Genomic DNA, 19421 nt, shown 5'->3' with positions numbered 1-19421 from the left:
TATTCTATTGGATTTGCCTTGTTGTTTTCTGACTAAAGCTTCAAGACTGTGTATCAGAGTGTAATGATATGTGCCATCCCCTTCAATTAAGAGCAGATCAATCGGAACAGCAGAATCATCATCAAGTGTACTGATTCTGAGAGGTGCTATCAAGCAATTGCCACGGCCAGTGGAACAAATAAATACATTAATAGATAATTGTTTACCATTAATATCCCTGGCCTTTTTTTCAAATTTATCAATATTCTGAACAGACATTGGATATTCTAAGCCCTTCATTGCTTCATCGAAATTGTGTTCATATTGTTTATAATACGTTATTCTCTCAGGGTTCCTTAAAACTGGAAACAAAGCAGCTAAAATACACCACAAAAAGCATTTCTCATCATTATTTTCTATATTAACCACGGCTCTTTTGTTTTTAATATTGGCAGGTAATGGCAGATATGTAGATCCTTGTAATGGGCTGAATTCAGAAATATTAACATAGAGCTTGTGTGGAGAACCGCATAGGCTCCATCCAGACTCTTTTGCTGCAAATTCAGAGTGTTTAATATTTAATTGATCTATCAAACTGCTTATTATTTTGTCTAAATTTGCATTTGAATATACAGGTACAGTTTCTGTTATGTGGGGCTGTGTAAATTTTGTGCCATTTGGTTTCTTATATTGTGTAAACAATTTGAGGAACAACTTATAAGAGCCATTTTGTGTATTTAGAATTGCCTGCACATCAGGATTTACACTGTTCAAAAAATTCTTAATACCACATCTTGGCTCTGATACAAACCGATAATCCCTAAGTTGGCCATTAAAACTGCTATGGATAGGTAGTGCATAGCGTGGCTGCTTTGCTGCTCTAGCATTAACAGGTGCTTCATGCTTTCATTTCAGACCAGATGTAGATGGTTGTGAGGGCAATATTGATGATTGTACATAAGAAATACACTTGTGCCATTTGTAATATGCCTTGCTTAATATTTTATGGCATCTTGGACACATTTTTGTGGCCTTTCTGCATTTCTTAGAGTCACAAATATGCCGGTGCCTAGACCAATTAGAACTAGATATATTTTTATTACACTGATTGCAATATTTTTGTTTTGGCATTTTTATTGTTTATTTATATTAAATTTCTTGGTCCAAAAAAACAGAACTATGCCAAAACAATTATAACAGCAGTTAGTGACTGAGCTGGTGCTTTTATATCCAGACAACAGCAATAACTAGGCTCTGGTAATCCCCAATATAAAATAATTTTGCTCTATTATGCTGTTGTACAAGACACTTTACCAGGTTTCAGATCTGGGAGCTATCAGTTGTGTATCAACTAGCAGTAATTATTCTCAAAATCTCACGTGTGGAGATATTATTTTGCCACATGTATTTCAATCTTACACATTTTATCAGGACTCAAACCCGAGCCTCTTGTTTACAAGGCAACAATATTAACACTTTGCAATCAGGGGAGGCTTCACATTTTATCAGGACTCAAACCCAGAAGCCTCTTGATTACAAGGCAATAAAAACCATGGGGATATGCACCACACTCTACTGGGTCTCAGAACCCAGGAGCTATGAGCTTTATATCAATGTACACATGGCAGAATCAATCTGAGGGGGGGCTCACCATTTCTACACTAGAATTCAGGATTCTTGGGATTTTGACAGAAAAACACACTGTAAACAATAAAATCTTATGGGAACTTGGCATAGTTTTAAGTGTAGGCAAATCTGTCTGTTGAGGCTTCTTCTTTTCTACACTAGAATTCAGAATTCTTGGGATTAAAAACATATCACACTTGAAGAATTGGGGTATAAGCCCCTCTTGGCATTGTTTTAAGTGTAGGCAAATCGGATTGTTCAATCAAATAACCTCTTCTTTTCTACACTTATAAGTTGAGTTTATAATAGCATCAATTATACTACTGTTTCGAATCTGTAACACATTATGGCCGTGATAGCGTACTGGTTTAGGGGGCGTTCTGAGAGGGTTTTGTCGATTTATGAAGTGTTGCAACCTCGTTCACCGGAAAATATCTACTTTCGTGCCTGGATTTGAAATTATGCTAATATGTCGCAAACCATTGACGTTAGCCTCACAAACCATTGACGTTAGCCTCACAAACCATTGACGTTAGCCCCACAAACCATCCAAGTTAGCCCCAAAAACCATCCACGTTAGCCCCAAAAACCATTCACGTTAGCCCCAAAAACCATTTTCCGTAAGGTTAGGTTAGGTTAAGTTAGGTTAGGCAAGCATAATTAAAAAAAAATAATTAAAAATACTCGACACGTCATGTTCTAGTGAAAACACGGCGAGGCTGAAACACTGGCTACGGGGTTGCATAATCTTAACACACGGAACATTGCACTCTCGTGCAGAAAGCAAATGGCGGGAGCAGAAACAGCGTGTCGGACAGAGATTTTCGCAGAAAACTACACACGCATTCACATTAAAATGGATCAAATCTACATTCAGGAACTTCCACAACGCTAAAGAAAATGATTTCCGTAAGTACTTTCTCCTGTAAATTTGAAGGAAATTTGAAGGAATCCGTTTCCCTCATACGATAATGTTACCCCGAGGTCTACTGATAAGCTACAAAGAAGAATATTTACTTAATTTATTTAATAAATAAACAAAAACGCTGGAATTTTCATAGTATTTTCCAAAGGTTGGTATCCTGGGCGGTTGCTCGGACCTGGTAAGAAAATGGCGCACCAGCTGCTTGCGCACATTTATCTAACATGTCCTGACTCTTGAACACGTAGCTACGATATATTTCAAAGCTGGTGTAAACACCTATGCTATCTGGCACATAACGCTATTTCATTTCAAATTTAAATGAATCCTTTGCCTAGCGTGCTTACCCATTCCGAGGAACCCCTGATAGCATGCTATGCGACATGGAAAGCCCAAATGGAATGTGTAAGAGTCAAAACTTATTTAGATACCAGTCCCGAGGGCGTTGGTGGTAAGCGGCACGAAACAATTGAGCCTCCCTTCATTTCATTAAATTTGACGATCACCAGATAAGAACACGGGCTGTTCGTGCGGTTCGTGTTTCGGTCTGAAACTTCATACGCAAATAGGAATTCAAGAACGTGTAGAGGTAATAAAGGGGAGGGGGCACGGGGAGACGCTCTCTTCTAAAAAACTCAGAACATGATTTGGGGGAGGGGGTAAACAGCATTGAAACACTGGAGATCTAATTTTTTACTGTAGTACTGTAGTACTTTTTCAATGAATGCCATGAAATATTATTGGCTGGAACGGTGATGAAAAACATAACAACGAAAATTGGTAAAACAGTAAAATTTTGACTTCCCCGTAATCATGAAACCTATTTTTGTGATCACGGCAAAATTCGATTTCTTCTGTGTAGCTTAACTTTTTGGCCCTAGCCACTTCAAATGTTCAATGGTGGTAACGTCTTCACCTTCTAATCAAGGAACCCAGATTCTATAACCTGTGGTTATGTAGTGGTTCGGATCCCACTTTAAACTGTAGGTCCAGTCCCGATCTCTGCATAAAGTGGACTTAAAACAACAATTCAAATTTAAACTGTAGGTTCAGTCCCAATTATCCTATCTGTGTATAAAGTGGATTCAAAATTTACGGTACAGTGGGATCCATGAGTATTACCGTGCAAATTGTCCATGACTAATTTCATTAATTTTTCTCTTACATCCTGTGTTTTTTAAAGCGATGAATTGTTATGTATGCTGCTGCAGAAGTTGTCAACAGCTTGTTATCAGTTTTCTTTTAATTCTTGAAGCTCTTGTTGGGTTAAATAAAGTGCATGAACATGGTGATGGACAATGTGCACGGTAATACTCATGGACCCCACTGTACGCAACCAACAAAAATACGTACTAGAGTAGAATGACATTTTATGTTATATCTATGTGTCTAATAAATAGAACTAAGGATGGCATTTGAATTACCTTAACATTAGCTACTACAAATTCTCACCATTTTGTTATGAGCTACATTTTATGGCTCCCTATAAATACATAGCTCGGCAAGGAATTGAATATAAGAATTGTAATCCACACGTTCTCATCTCTCTGATGATGAATCATCTAGGATGAATACTCAAAACCATCAAAGATGAGTTGGATAATTCTTCTTCAAAATTATTTTTAAAGAACCGTTATTTAGGCCTACAGGAGTTACAGGCATAATTCTCGTTCATGGCAAGTTTTGTGGAAAATTAATACAACCATGCTTGTTTATTAGAAGTTTCTTTAAATATACATTAAAATCTGCAATAAATTCGTACCAGTACCAAACATTTTTGTGGATGAAGTTCATTTTACGCTTACATAGGCTAATCGAGACAGGACCTACAGTTTAAAGTGGGATCCGAACGACTGTGCAATAGGCTGGAGAGCGAACCCGGGATTCCTACATTACAAGGTGAAAGCGTAAGCCACCATACCATCGGGAAGTCCCCTTCCACTACATTTCATCTATCATATTTACACTCCATGGTTAATATGGTTACTAGGCAACAGACAAAACATTTTCAATGCATCAACAAGTCATGTTGTCAAAATAATAAATAATTCAAAAAATGAAGAAATTACGTATCGCTTAATGTGCAAAATCCTGTTTACTGGTAGCTGTCATTTCTCGTCCGAGAAGGGTTTGGGTAATAGTCGCCCATTTACCCCTCAAGAGATAAACGCACTGTAATCGCTTTGATGTTATCGATTTTGACATGTTGTGTATAATTTGAATTATTTTTGTCTTTTAAGCCTTTCTGCTTAAACTGCGAAATATTCAAATCATGTATTCAACGTTGAGAAAGTACAAGTTCAATAAATGTGTGTTCATATATCATTGTGATTTCTTGACCGATATTTTAAACCCTTGAAGTTTTATGCAAGTTCATAAATGGAATTTCAGATTTTAATGCTGTAACTTATATTGTCACAAAAAGTGAAGTAGTATTACTACATATAATTACATGTAATGCAACTATAACTTTCATAATTTGTTCAAAAGTCGACCTCCGTGGCGGAGTCGTTACCACAGCGCACTACGCCGCCATGGGTTTCGGGTTCGAATCCCGGCTTGGGCATGAGTGTTCTTCGTTAGTGTTCCTTCACTCATTCACATGTTTGCCAACAGTTGCAGAAACGCGAAGTAAAATAAACCAAATCAAATCATTCAATTTGTTCAAAATATAAGATATGTATTAAATAACTTGAAGCCTTCACAAACTTGCTACTTCCATCGGCGTGGACAAAATGAACTGATAATGATAGTGTGTATCGACCATGCGTTGTCGCCAAATTTGTATTGTTTTAATCTTATATGATACTCATATTTAATGGTAAAACTAAAAGTCCTTGCGATGTTTAGGCAATAATTTTACATTTCAACGCTTATTTAATCCTGAAGGCGCGTTAAGTAATTGTAATCAAATAGCTTTCCTTGATATGTGTACTTGCATCATGTGATCAAGACCTGTGTGTTCACTTTGTAATTGTTTAGTACATAGATATTCAATTTTTATTACCAAATCGTTTGAGTGGTTTCCTTTTAGGTTAGGGAATTTTGCACGTCAAAACACGACACTTCTCAGCGTGTGATTCAACTGCTACTAAAGAAATGGACTTTCAGCTGAGCTTGATTACTACGTCAAGGTATAGTTCAGATTTTCACCACCAACTCATGCTGCCGTCGTGCATCTATAAAAGCAGCGAACGCAAGTGGAGAGCTCAGTTGACCATGGGATATCAACAACGAAGGACCTGGTTTCCAGGCCTAGCAGTCACGTAACCTGCCCAGGAGGAGGGGAGAAGAAGAAGAAGAATAACATATAACCAACCTACAAGGACTGCCCAATACTAGCTTGGTGGTTTCTCTTCGGCCGCCGCAGAAGGCCTATCTCCTGCATGCTCTCAGACTTACCTTTGAACTTCACCGTCCCTAGTTTCGATCTAGGCAACCTCTACGGTGTACTTACATTCTTAATCCGTTGCACCCACTTTGTTTGGGCGACTTGGCAGGCCACCATCTGTTTCCTCTCATTTTACCTTGGTCGACCAAAGGTTATGATTCGCTGATTAGAAAAGTTGATGACTCTAAATTAAAATTTGGTTACCATAACTCCTTTAGGCGAGTGGAGGTTCAACTGGGAGGACAAAAAGTATGGCCACTACCCTATCTTACAGATCGCAGCAGTGACGTCTCCAAGCAGTCTGTATGTGCTAAATATATACTTACACGACGTAGGTGTAAATTCAATTTACAGTAAATAAGTATATCACTTTCTTCACCCAGTAAATCCTGAGATACTTTGGAATTTTACACCTACGTCTGATTAAAGCTGGATGCCCACTGAGACGCAACGAAATACCGAAACATCCGGCAACAGAACTTCTGTTGTCTTCTTCTATTGAAATCAAATGGTGTAACGCCCATTACTGGAAAAAGCGCGGAACCGAAGCCCACTGAGACGCCGGAAACGGGTCTGTTGCGTTCTGTTGCCGCATTTCCCGCGTGTCAATGTCGTAGCGCGGGGTATCACAAAGGCTACTATGAGCCATTTTTTTTTTCAGAAAAAAAAAATCTCTCCCTTATTACACCGTATTAAAATTATTATAATGCGTTGAAAAATAAAACACCTATGTAATTAAAACGAAAAATGTTCCATAATACCTCTAAATGTATATCAATTTAAAGGAATGAATACAAATATATTTAGCAACGCCTGCACACACAGCTACGGCCCCCCCCCCCCCCCCAACACATACGCACAACGACGTAAAACAGCACTCTCAACTCCTAAAGTCTGCCTTGTTGTGTAATGACTGAGTATAATTTGACACTGGTGATGCATTTTCAGTGAAATGAAATAAAAGCAGACAATAAAAGACCCGTCCGATTACACTCATATAGCTGCTATAAATTTGCACGTGTAGCATGTTGCCAAGCATGAAAAAAACATTTACGTCCAATCAAACGCCACCGTTAACGTGCAATCTTCTCACTGAACTTTCATATTGGTTAACGCATTAACAAATGAATGGGGCAACTTTAGAACCATGTGCCCATAGCGTCTATTATACGTAGGAATGCTACAAATCTTTCCTTTGTAGAGCATATTTATACACGAGGCAATTCCACCAAAATTACTCGATTTGAATTTAATAATATTATGCAAGGGAGAGTGAAATGAAAACCTTAAAACTCCGACTAAAATAAAATGACAGTATTTACGAAACAACGTCAAGGCTGCAACACTGATCAAGTGAGCTTCACAGTACCATTTTTGTCACTAAAGATGGCGTCTCCTGCATACACATGCACTAGCGAAGAGCAATAGATTCTTCCACTATGCAAACCTAAAACTAATAAGACATTCTACGGGAATGCTTACCACGCCAGCAAGTTTACAAGTAGAAGAGGAAGTTCGACAATGGCCTCAGTCCGCAAACAGATGAGTGTAAAGACCTTCCCGGTGGCTCATAAGTGACTGCATATATTATTAGATTCCAAATATTCTTCTTCTTGAGGTACAAAGACACTACTTCAGACTTGAAAATATATGTGGATCAGCAATGGGTCTATCGTAAATTATAGCAAACTTGTAGAACCCTACATGCAGACACCTACTAGTTAAAAAACAAAAACAAATTAAGATTTTCATTTGACTCATGTGTTTTCTTCAATCAGAAACTTATTCTTCTTCATGAAGCTGAAGGATTTCTAATCAATCAAGTTTCAACATGATAATATTGTGCTGTAGCATGCAAATTACCTATCACTAATGTTAATTACTTTGATTCTACAGTCAATTCTAAAATAACTATATTTCTATAAGATGAATTACTTCCCGTTAGAAAATATACAGAGCATTCCCTGAGATTCGCTACGAGACTCGGTGGCAAGCGGCCCGGCGTCAGCGCTTGTATTTCCCAGTAAACGGTAGAGTCGGCTATTAAAATTACAGTTTTCATATTGTGTACTGTGACGTTTTTTCCCCGCAAACTGTAATAACAAGTATTACGTAAATTTTATTGCGGGAAAAAGCCTCCACATTTCCCTCATTCTTCGGTACGCCTGTGCGTCAGTTTGTTATTTGGCGGCTAGTTGGTCAATTGACCGCTAGAGGCCCTCAGTGGTAATTCCTTTTTTTTGTGTGATCACGATTGAAAGGAACAGAGTTCGCCGTTGCACGAAAGACAGGAAGTCACGACCTCGACTTGTGTGAGCGATGAGGAACTCGTATCGCTATGCATGCCTCAGTTGGGCTTTCGATGATCTGAGGTAGAAGGGGACCACGCTTTCGTTCATTCAAACACGTCGTGGAGCTACCCCCTTGTTTTCGCACTGGAGTTACGAACGATATGTGGAAGTTACAGTTTGCTTTTTACTGGAGAAACTACGGCGAGCAGTAGGTGGGACCATGTGGATCAGTTTTGACAATTGGCCGTTTTGATCCTCGTTTCTCTCGTGTCGGAAATGGAACCCGGAGTTTAGAAGACGTAATTTGGCAATTACGAGAAGGAAGTTGGAAGACGTAATTTGGCAATTACGAGAAGGAAGTTTAGAAGACGTAATTTGGCAATTACGTGAAGGAAGCATAGAGACGACATGACAAGATACTGTGGACGATTGCGGATAGTACTATTGGAAGGTCTAGTTCGGTTCTCTAGTAACCGCCGATGATGAGCCACGCAGCCCAATTGGTCCTGTTTTTGAGGTATGTACTTTTGCAACATTTAACTCAGTGAACAGTGAAGTGTTTTTTCCGGCAAATGAACGTCTCCCTCAGTAAATTAGCGTGAGTTGTGATACCCGCCGAAATATCAGAAAAGGAAAACTCAAATGAGAAGTTCGTCGACGTTTCCTCCTTTTATTCGTATCCCGTCGCCGCGGTTGTTCTGATCGGTAGTGACATAACCTCCGTCGCATCCCATTTTTCCCGTAAGGCAAGCACTGGCCAGTAATTAACAAAAAAGGAGAGAGAATAAGAGCATCAAAGGAATCGGGGGGGTTACCTTTTCACAAAAAAAGAGAGAGCTGCGTTGATATAAGCCAAGAATTGATGATGTAATTTTTAACGGTATTTTTGTACCGGCGGTACGTTTATATACATGTGTTATTTGTTCAATTAATATTATTATGTTGTTACAAGGGTATGTCAAACTTTTGAACATTGTCTAATTCATCAAGAAAGAATGGTTGTAGTTATGTGGATGTATTTGTTATTTGAATGAGAAAAGATATTAACCATTCTTCGTTGCGAGGTTAATATAATAAAATTGACCTCGCGTCGCAAACTAATTTTTGTAGTAAGCGTTTGTTTCTCATACCAAAACTGCACCTTAGATTAAGATTGTACATAAATGAACTTGGTTGTTCGAAGAGGGAGTCGTGGCAATGCTTATGTTTAATTTAAGGCTTACGTGATTACAATAGAGAAAGAGAGGGGCAAGTCCTTGACGTCGATACGAAGAAGTCACTTGTTTAGTGCGCCGCATTGTATCGAATAAATTGGTTCTCGTTTGAGACTGGGGCGGTCGTACAAATTACGCACCATTAACCTCAAACAACTACATTTGTAACTGTTAGGTCGGACACGAGTAATTCGCGTCCACGGCCTAATTGCACGTCTTCTCCCATTTTTTGCTATTTGATTGAGCGCCCACCTAATACGTTACAAAGTTTTGGTAGCAGATCTGGTTTTCCAGACTTACATTTTTCCGCTTTACGCCTTAAAAGAAAGAAAAGTAAGAAAAGCTTGGATTCACTTCCTTTTTTTTAATAAAATTTTTTTCGCCCCCCCCCCCCATTAGAATCTTTTTCTTTCTCCCCTTTTCGGGACGTTTGGTTGTACCTTATCTATATTATTTATTTTTTTTGCAAAAGGAAGAATTTATTGGCCTTAATTTTGGAAAAAAAAAATTTTTTTCCCTCATTTTGCAATTTGGTTAGCAATACAGCAGATTTTCCCACCCCCCACTAGAACTTTTTTCCTTTCCTGGTCGTCTAGTTTTGTAATATTTGCGGCTAGCTGGTTTTACAAAAGGTCTGCAGTCGATTATATTTCTTTTATATTTATATTTTCCTTATGTTGCAGTTCCGTATGGTTATCTCGTATGGGATAGTACCATTTAATCTTTTCTTTTGGTTATTTACTCTTTTGCTTTTGGAACAGATTTTTCGAGTGGTTTCAATAATGTCAACCCCTCTTCCTGACCGTGTGTACGGCTCGTCGACCTTCCCATTTCCGCCAGTGACTATACAACCTTCCCCTTTTCAGCAGACCCCGCATCTTCATACACCTAGAGAACTTTTTTTACCTCCCGACTATTCACAGGTTACAAACCATATTAGATATACCGCAGCAACAGAACTTTTACAAGCTTTACCGCATATTGATGGTTCAGACCCCGACAAATTGTTTCTTTTTTTGCTAACTATACATAAAACCTTTAAACTTAATCTTTTGGATTTAGAATCCTTATTGTTAATGGCGTTTTCATCCACTATGGGACTACTTCGGGAGGTTTGGTACACCTCTCTTATTGAGAAATTTCCTTGGCCAACGTTCACACGAGTTATTTGGTATCGTTTGGTTCCCTTTTCAAAATTGCAGATCTTATTGAACAAATATCTAATGCGTCCTCAGAAAACCGATGAATTTCTTTCTAGCTATTTGCATGACATTTTCGACGCCTTTCACATATTACCCATTGATTGGTCCGAATCTAGTCTTTTGGAATCGGTCCTGTTGAATTTACAAGATGCCACCCGTCTACTTTTAATGGGTTTTAATCGGCCCACTTCTATGGTCAATTTCATAAATTTATCTAGAGAAATATGGCCCATGGAATTACGTCGTGTAGAGCAACAAGCCGAGGAATACACCCCACACTTGGGTGCCTCACCTCCAACCCCATTACTTGTTCCTGTAGAACATCCACTACCGACTAGATCTGCATTTCCTTCTCCTACCCCTCCTCTGGAAACCTTGGATACGTCGGACGTGTTTCCTTCTCATGTGGGGCCACGAACTAGTGTGAATTTACCGACTCCTATGTGTTCACATTTGGGCACTGAACACGTTTCGGTACCAGCGGTTACCACCTTAACGCATATTGAACACCCCTTGACTATTATTGAGACAGCTGTACCGATTATTAATGCCACCTTGAATTCTATACCGAGTCGTATCCTTCTCGATTCGGGAAGTTCCGTGTCCTTGATTGCGAGGGGATTTTTGGCCAGCTTACTCCCCAGACCTCCCGTTCGTACAGACACTATTCGTACGTTACAAACGGTAAATAGTCAGGCTATACGCCTTGACACAAGTGTTGTATTGACCTTGAAGTTACAGGGTTTGTCCTGGAAATGGAAATTTTGGATCTCAGAAAATTTACCCCTTCCCGTTATCCTTGGTTCAGATTTTTTTTCTCATTCCAAGGGTACTATTTCTTTTGAACATTTACTTGTTTCTTTTCCCTATTCCACTGATCACATCCCTTTTGCCTCGTCCGTACCTCCCACCGCGCAACACCAGACACGGTCTCCGGAAGACGATAGCCCTCCTCATTTAATGGAGGTTCCCTCTAATATAACAAGTTTATTAAGCGAATATGATGATGTAGTTACAGAACGTGTTGGCAGTTGTACACTGGAACCTGTGTCTATTCCTTTAATTACTAACGTTCCCTTTCGTTCTAAGCCCTTTCAATTAAACCCTACACAAACGGCCATTCTACGTCAACAAATTCAGGAGTTGATGGATCAGAACATCATAGAAGCGTGCGCCTCTCCTTACGCATCCCCTTGTTTCCTCGTTGATAAGAAGGATGGTGGACATCGCCTGGTTTGTAGTTACAAGCATCTAAATAGATTGATCGCCTATGACAACTTTCCACAAAGCCGTATTGATTTGATATTTCAACATTTACAATCGGCTCGGGTATTTTCTTGCTTGGATCTCTGTCAAAGTTTCCATCAGATACGGCTGGATGAGCCCAGTAAAGACTTAACGGCGTTTGTCACCTCTTTCGGTCAATACCGGTATACCAGGGTTCCCTTTGGTATCAATCTGGGTACTCAACTTTTGACGCGTGCCTTAGATAAAATTTTGGGTCCATATAAATTTAAATTCCTGGTTACATATGCCGATGACGTCTTGATCTTTAGTCCGGATGAGGAAACTCACCTGCAACATCTACAATTGGTTCTTCAAGCATTTCGAAAAGCAGGATTAACTGTTAATCCTATTAAGTCCAAATGGATGCAAAGGGAAGTCAAATACTTAGGATACATTTTACGTGAGGGACAGCTTCTCTTAGATCCCGATCGCATCTCCGCGATTCAGGACATACCTCCTCCTAGGAACCTTAAAGCTGTGCAGCGTCTTCTTGGATTATTGGGATATTATTCCCGCTTTATTCCATCATATTCAGAATTGACTTCTTTTCTTACAGATAAAAAGAAAAAGGGCATAGCCTTCACATGGTCCGAGAGTGACCAACAACAATTTGATCACCTCAAGCAGGTTTTTCTTGAACATACGGTTTTAGCTTTACCGGACTTTTCTAAGAAATTTGTCCTCCAATGTGACGCTTCGGGTTTGGCATTAGGGGCTACTCTTAATCAACGTATGCCCGATGGGTCTTTACGCCCTATTGCGTTTGCTTCCCGTAAGCGGACCGATATGGAACGTCGACAATCCATATACGAGGCCGAATGTTGCGCGATCGTTTATGGATTCAAAAAGTTCGAGACTTATTTAACAGAGAAGCATTTTACTCTTCAGACCGATAATCAGGCTCTTTCCTGGCTTCTACGACACCCTGAGCAATATGGCAAATTTTGGCGATGGTTGCTGTACCTGTCGCGATTTTCGTATTCAGTCGAACATATCGCCTCTCGACTAAATCCTGTTGCAGATTGTTTGTCTCGGATGTACTCACCTGAGGAATTCCAGGTTTCTTCCTTACCCGTTACCTCTCTCGCTTGTGCGGCACCTAAATTCCAAATTATCCCCTTTAGTAAATCCGATATTTTTGATCTCCAACAAAAAGATTCAAGTTTACAACCGATAGTAGAACAATTACGTGCAGGTCAAAAATATAAACATTATGCTCTGTATCATGACTTACTTGTTTGGCAACCTCCACGCTCTACAGCTTCCTTAGTTGTTGTACCTCACACTCTTCAACATCTGATTTGTCGCTATTATCACGACACGCCTATGGGAGGTTCACATTTGGGTATTCAAAAATGTACTAAGAAAATAATGTCAGTCTTCTGGTGGCCATCCTGTGTTCAAGATATTAAAGCCTATGTCAAGTCTTGTGATACTTGTCAAAAGGCTAAATTGGCCATACGCAAACCTCCGGGGTTCTTGTCATCTGAGATCATAAAACATCCTTGGCGACGCTTATATATTGATCTTGTGGGTCCTCTTGTGCGTTCGTCAAAGGGTCATTCTTATATTCTAGTAGTGGTGGATGCCTTTTCAAAATGGGTTTCTCTTTATCCTCTTCGGGGACCTACATCAAATCAGATAGTGGAAAAGCTTCGCTCCTTGTTTCTCGCGTTTGGGGCTCCTTGCGAACTGGTGTCGGATAATGCTTCTTATTTTCGATCCCGTCACTTTAATTCCTTTTTGTTTGAATCTCGGGTGAAACATATTTATACTAGCTCCTACTACCCAAATCCCTCATTGGCTGAACGATTTATTCGTAACTTAAAGGCCTCCTTAATAGCGTATCATTCCGATGACCACACCAAATGGGATGTACACTTAAATGCTATTTCCTTTGCCTTTAATACAGCAGTACATGATAGCATTCAAACTTCTCCATCACAAATATTGTTTGGACGGGACATCGATGGGCCCATGAATTTTTTTTTGGGAATTTCAATCCGACTCAGAATTGGCCGGTCCTCCTTCTGCTGACCGTGCTAAATGTTGGTCTCAGGGTTTTCACCATTTACAAAAGGCTTGGGCTACTCGGAGAGCCAGATATGACCCCAAAAGGCAACCCTCTTCCTTCAAGGTAGGGGATATGGTTCTTTACAAAACATTCCCACAGAGCAATGCCTTTCACCTTGAATACAAAAGGTGTTGAAAATGATGTCCCTCTGCTGCAACACATTCCTGGCATCTCCGAAGCAAATTGGCATTTACACGTGCAAGTTCGTCTACTGTAATTCTCCCGATATCTCGTATAAAACTCTCTTTTAACTCACGGATGGTGTGCGGATTGTGTTTGTATACTTTATTTTTTAGATTTCCCCATAAAAAAATCGCAGGCTGACAAATCTGGGGACCTTGAGGGTTTTTGAAACACCCGTTTGTTGTGAGAGGCGGCGGATAGATTTCCGAGGAGACTGTTCTAACCTTTGTCCTATCTCATTGAGTTTTTCCTCAGTAAGTACACGTGGGTTTTTCTTCCCACTTTTATTCAGAACTGACCCTGTTACTTTAAACTTTTTTACGAGGTTTAATATAGTGGTCCTATGTGGAACGGGAACACCAGGAAATTTCGTTGCAAAACGTCGTCGCACATTTCCACAATTCCTCTTTCCCAAGTAACATCGACAAGATAAATCTTTTGTTGTAATGTAAACTTTTGTGGTGTCATATTAAGCCACAATCTTCAACACGGACACGGCACAACACAACTTTCGAGGGAAGATTATACTGGCGTCATTCTGCAACGTCAACAGAAAGGGAAAGAGAGCGAAGGCAGGGAGAGCGAAAAAAAACAGACTGTAGCGTGCGACTGTCGCGGACCCCGTTCACCGGGAAAGACAAGCCCTGACGCCGGGCAGCTTGCCGCCGAGTCTCGTGTAGCGAATGTCAGGGAATGCTCTATATATCCTTATCTGATATATCCAAGGTTCCAGAGCGTAACCATCAGCATGATAATAATACAGAGTAAGAGCAATATTTTCTTACCTTCGAATCTGCGGCAGAAGAATTTGATTGGTGTTTTTGCACGCCTCCACGCACTGTCGCCGGAGTTTCCGGATCTTCTCCCGGAGTTCAGGGCAGTCCTTCTGTTGCCCTATATGAATCAGGAGGTCCCGGAATAGAGCCACCTGGCTGTTGATCTCCAGAATCATCTGAAATGAGCAATTTCATACATTTTATTTTCTTCTACTTGGCGATGGTTCTTCATGACAATTCCCACAAATTAAATTTTTATGTATGACTTTAAAAATCTATTTGCCTTGAAAGACCAGTAACTTCGACCACGCTTCGCAACTACTAGCATGAACTCCTCTTCCAATTAGCTCTTTCTATTTCAAACATAGGCTAGTGCTGTTCCGCGCCGACCGTTCATAATGTATTTCACAGGTGCCGTGCCGACCGTTCACAACGGGTTTCCTGCCTTATTCATTCTAAATAACGACGAACAGGTAAAGTTGTCGCTCTTATTTGTAATGGGTTAAATAAGTTTACTGCAGCAAACTTAAATATAAAAACGTAAGACTATTGCCTGTCCATTTACGTACCACGCTCAGTCTGTCTTAAATGAGAGGCTGGGTAAGCCCTAGTGCCGCTGAATATGAATGGAAATAATGGCACCACTTACTCCCAATAGAACACGCTCTGTTGACTGGACCATTAATATCTACTGTCACAAGTATTGAAAATAATATTTCATTGAAAATTATATTGATGCCATGAATCGAAAATGTAACTGGATGCAGAATTTCAATTAATTTTTATCAATAGCAATTTTTTATCGGGATACATCTCTATAACGGAGCTTAATAGGGTTCTCGCTATACAAAGGGAGTGAACGATAGTTATAATCCGCACATTAATTGATACAGGTGGCCAAACAATTCTATGCAGTTACTTTAAAACGGCTAAGTTTATTGCATGATTTTACGCCTGTAATAACATGCTTCATACAAGCTTCTTTTGCTTCATTTTTCATTTGCACGTTCAAAAAATTAATTTTTTCGTCCACGTTCAAAGCGGTTAAAGGACTTGGTTAGTGGAGCGTTTATTGTAATATCAGGTTCATATCTTGTGTACAGTCATAGAAAAAAATACTTCTCCATAGAACCTTAATACCAGTATAGTCTTATTGAGGAAGTATTTCTTTTGTTACGTACCTGGAGAGCTATATGGACGAAAAGTTAAATGAAGTCAGATATAGATGGCAGCACGAAACTGAAAAGTTAAAATTAATGTTCCTGCTCATAAAATTGTTAATAAGAATATAAAATACGAGGAATAAGAAAGCTAATAATGATTGTTAATATAAAAAGAAAAAAATGGATTGAATAATGGATGTTACTACCTCATATATAAATACATATGTATAAAATTGTAAGAAGTTGAGAGACCAATGCAAATTTGTGTCTACTAACATATCCTAACCTGTTAATGTATATACAAATCCCGTGTGGAAGTGTTGATATACACCAGCGGACGCGCGTTCCAATCGCGGCACCATAGCACCTAGGCTGCGCGTCACAATCGCGGCACCGATTCTAGCCGTGACACCGAGATCACACTTTGTGGCTAGAAAGTTTAGTTGGCGGCGCGTTCCAGCCGACGCCCTAGGGGTCGAAAACTTTAGTTTAGTTAAATCCAGATGCCAAAGATTAGAGGAAAAAGGACTAGAAAAAGAGTTAAGGACTTCATAACGAGAAGAAGAATCGAAAACGGAGGAGAAGAGATAACGCCTCCGGTTTCCTTACAAGACCCATTAGGACTTACTCGAGATATAGAAAAGGTCAAGGAAAGACCACAATACACTTTGAAATCTTTGGATTTAAGTTACGGCAGAAGAAATATATATATGTGAGGGTCTTACAATAAACGATCCGAATGACCCTCGTGTGTAAATTTCACAACCCAGCCACGGAAGAAAGTCCGTCCAAGCCAAGAAAAGGAGGAAGTCCGTGCCAGTCAAAGAAGTCAGCCTAAGCCAAAGAAGGAACGAAGTCCGTGCAGTCAAATAAGTCAGCCCAAGCCAAGGAAGGAATCAAGTCTGCTCCAGTGAAGAAAGGAAGAAGTAAAATATCTACCATGGTGTGTAAAGACTAACTTCGTCTATGAGTGAATATCACTTGAATATTAAGGACATAAATATTTAAAGAAGAAGATTTTAAATATATATATGCATGCGAATTAATAATAATTAAAAATGTATTGTAAAGGAGGTTATAATAATATACGATGATTGTCATCTACATTGGAAGATCTTTGCTGTTCTGATTCACAATTATAAAAATAACCCATTACCCTATAAATTCAGTCGCGGAAAGGTTTGGTTTGAGTTGGTGTTTTAAGTCCACTTTATGCACAGTAAGGCTAATCGGGACTGGGCCTACAGTTTAAAGTGGCATCCGAACCACTTGTACCTCCACCGGGTATCGAACCCGGGACCCCTTGATTACAAGGCAATGACGCTACCACTGCGCCATGGGGAGGCCCAGTCGCGGAAAGGATTTGCACCCAAAGGGAGGTAGCACTTTCCACTGTACATGCCATTCTGTCAGTTAAACAGGAATAGGAAAAACGTAAATATCATAAGAATATTCTACTAACAAGAAATATTATTACAATGAATACCATAATTGTATTTTTCCATAAAACATACAAATGTAATTGAACTAGCAATGAGCTCTGCTGCTTCTTCCGATCTGCCCGTGGCTTCGTCAACGTTGTATTATATGTATATGTTTTATATTTATATGCTAGGTGTGCTCATTGTTCATTTATTAAGATCTTCGCAAAACACCAATAACGAAATGTATGTATAATACACACAGCGTCATCTGTCAATGATTTGATTATAATTAATATTAGAAACATTTTCATGTTTTTAGCTCCAGACGTTTTTCGGGAAATAACTTCTTATCAGATTCCTACGTCATAAGAAGAAGACCACTAAACTTTCAGATTGGTAGTTATGCTGTGAATTTGACGAGTCAATGAGGACAAATATTTCTACATCAATAAACCTGGAGTGTAACCGGCATATGCTCCACGGACACTGATCAGAAACAGGTAAATCAATGTTTCATTGCTTACGGATTTCTAAAACCGACCGACTAATACTGAATGATAACATCTGTGACTCTCCCCGCCGTTACTAGAGACCTAACATCTTATCAATTGCATTTTACTGTCTTAAGGTGAATCCTCTTAAAATGTGTAAAATAGGGCAAAGTTCAATTAAACCTTCGATACAGGTATATTTACAGACATGTTGGAACACAATTGGTTTAAGAAGATTGTAGTTTCACTATTTTCCTTCAACTTTCTCCTGGGACATGAATTTGACCTTAAGGTAGACGAAGGGTCACATTGCCTTCCTTAAAATTTCCGAGCAGGATTTAAGTCTTTGGGAAGTAACAAACACAATGCATGATACAAATATGAGCATATTGTGACAAAAGTAAAGTGCTCCCCTGTGCTTTGCACCACGCCATGAAGACGTATAGGGAGTGTGGAGTTAGGACCCCACACTTTCTTGATCACGGCCGAAGGTTCGGGTGATGTGATCAGCACCATGCCGCTGGCCGCCTTTACCCTCAGAGTTTCCTAAAGGTACCCACTTTATACGACGCTGGCTATAAAAAAAACCTTTCATTCATCCAAAAAAATACGATGGATTAAGGAATGAGTTTATAGAGAAGATTAGAAAAAATGATCTTGAAATTATGTTGAAAAAATCATCAATGTGACACAACATTTTTATAAAATCCATGCTGGGTGGGCACATAGCCCTTGAACAGGTGGAAAAATCCCGGTTTTCCCCTACTGGGGATCGAACCTGGATCTCGGGCATGGTAGTCATTGTGGCATGTTATTGCAATTAATTGTGATGTACAGTGGGTTTGGGTTGTCATGTTGACGACATGTTGAATAATTCAAACTTCTGTTACAGAGTAGTACGAAATACATATTTTATTCAACTAAGTATAAAGCAAGACAAAACTTATAAAAATATTTTCCATTTTTCTAAAAGAAGACTACATATGTCCCTGGCCCCGAAATTTCTAGATACTTACCATTCTCTTTCCGCAGGGTGTAACGTTCTAATGTATTTCAGGCCGTTCCGAAGTAACACATTTGTTTGTAACTCTCTTGCTTACAATGGAATAATCATGTTTCGGGTGCCCTTATTTGTTGACAAATTTCAGTTATATTGTTCATTCAAGGGTTTGAGTTTTGTTTAAAGCTCACTTTATGCACAGACAAGCTAATCAGGACTTGAAACACAGTTTAAAGTTAGATCCTATTCATTATGTGGGTCCAACGAACCCGGGAACCCTTGACATCAGGCGACGTCGGTACGACTGCACCATCGGTGTGGTTCCTTTCATTCGAAGGTTAATCCAGACGAACCAGACGAAGTGAAAGTTAAAAATGATTTGGTTGGTTGATTTGGTG

The 19421-nt window shown here is 39.5% G+C and overlaps 1 protein-coding gene across 1 annotated transcript in view; it reads right to left on the bottom strand.

Moving 5' to 3' along the window:
- The window catches only part of LOC145994742 (regulator of G-protein signaling 7-binding protein-like), a 579659-nt gene that overhangs the window by 299882 nt on the left and 260356 nt on the right, over positions 1-19421 (bottom strand). The window contains exon 2 of the mRNA XM_083130961.1: positions 14955-15121. Within this exon, the coding sequence (XP_082987087.1) occupies positions 14955-15121 (167 nt within the window). The remainder of the gene's footprint in view (positions 1-14954; positions 15122-19421) is intronic.

This window comes from Lepisma saccharinum, chromosome 11 (assembly GCF_977018435.1).
Source record: "Lepisma saccharinum chromosome 11, izLepSacc3.1, whole genome shotgun sequence".
In the NCBI taxonomy this organism is placed as follows: domain Eukaryota; kingdom Metazoa; phylum Arthropoda; class Insecta; order Zygentoma; family Lepismatidae; genus Lepisma; species Lepisma saccharinum.
Note: the sequence above shows the minus strand (reverse complement) of the source record. Positions and strands in the feature narration are given on the sequence as shown.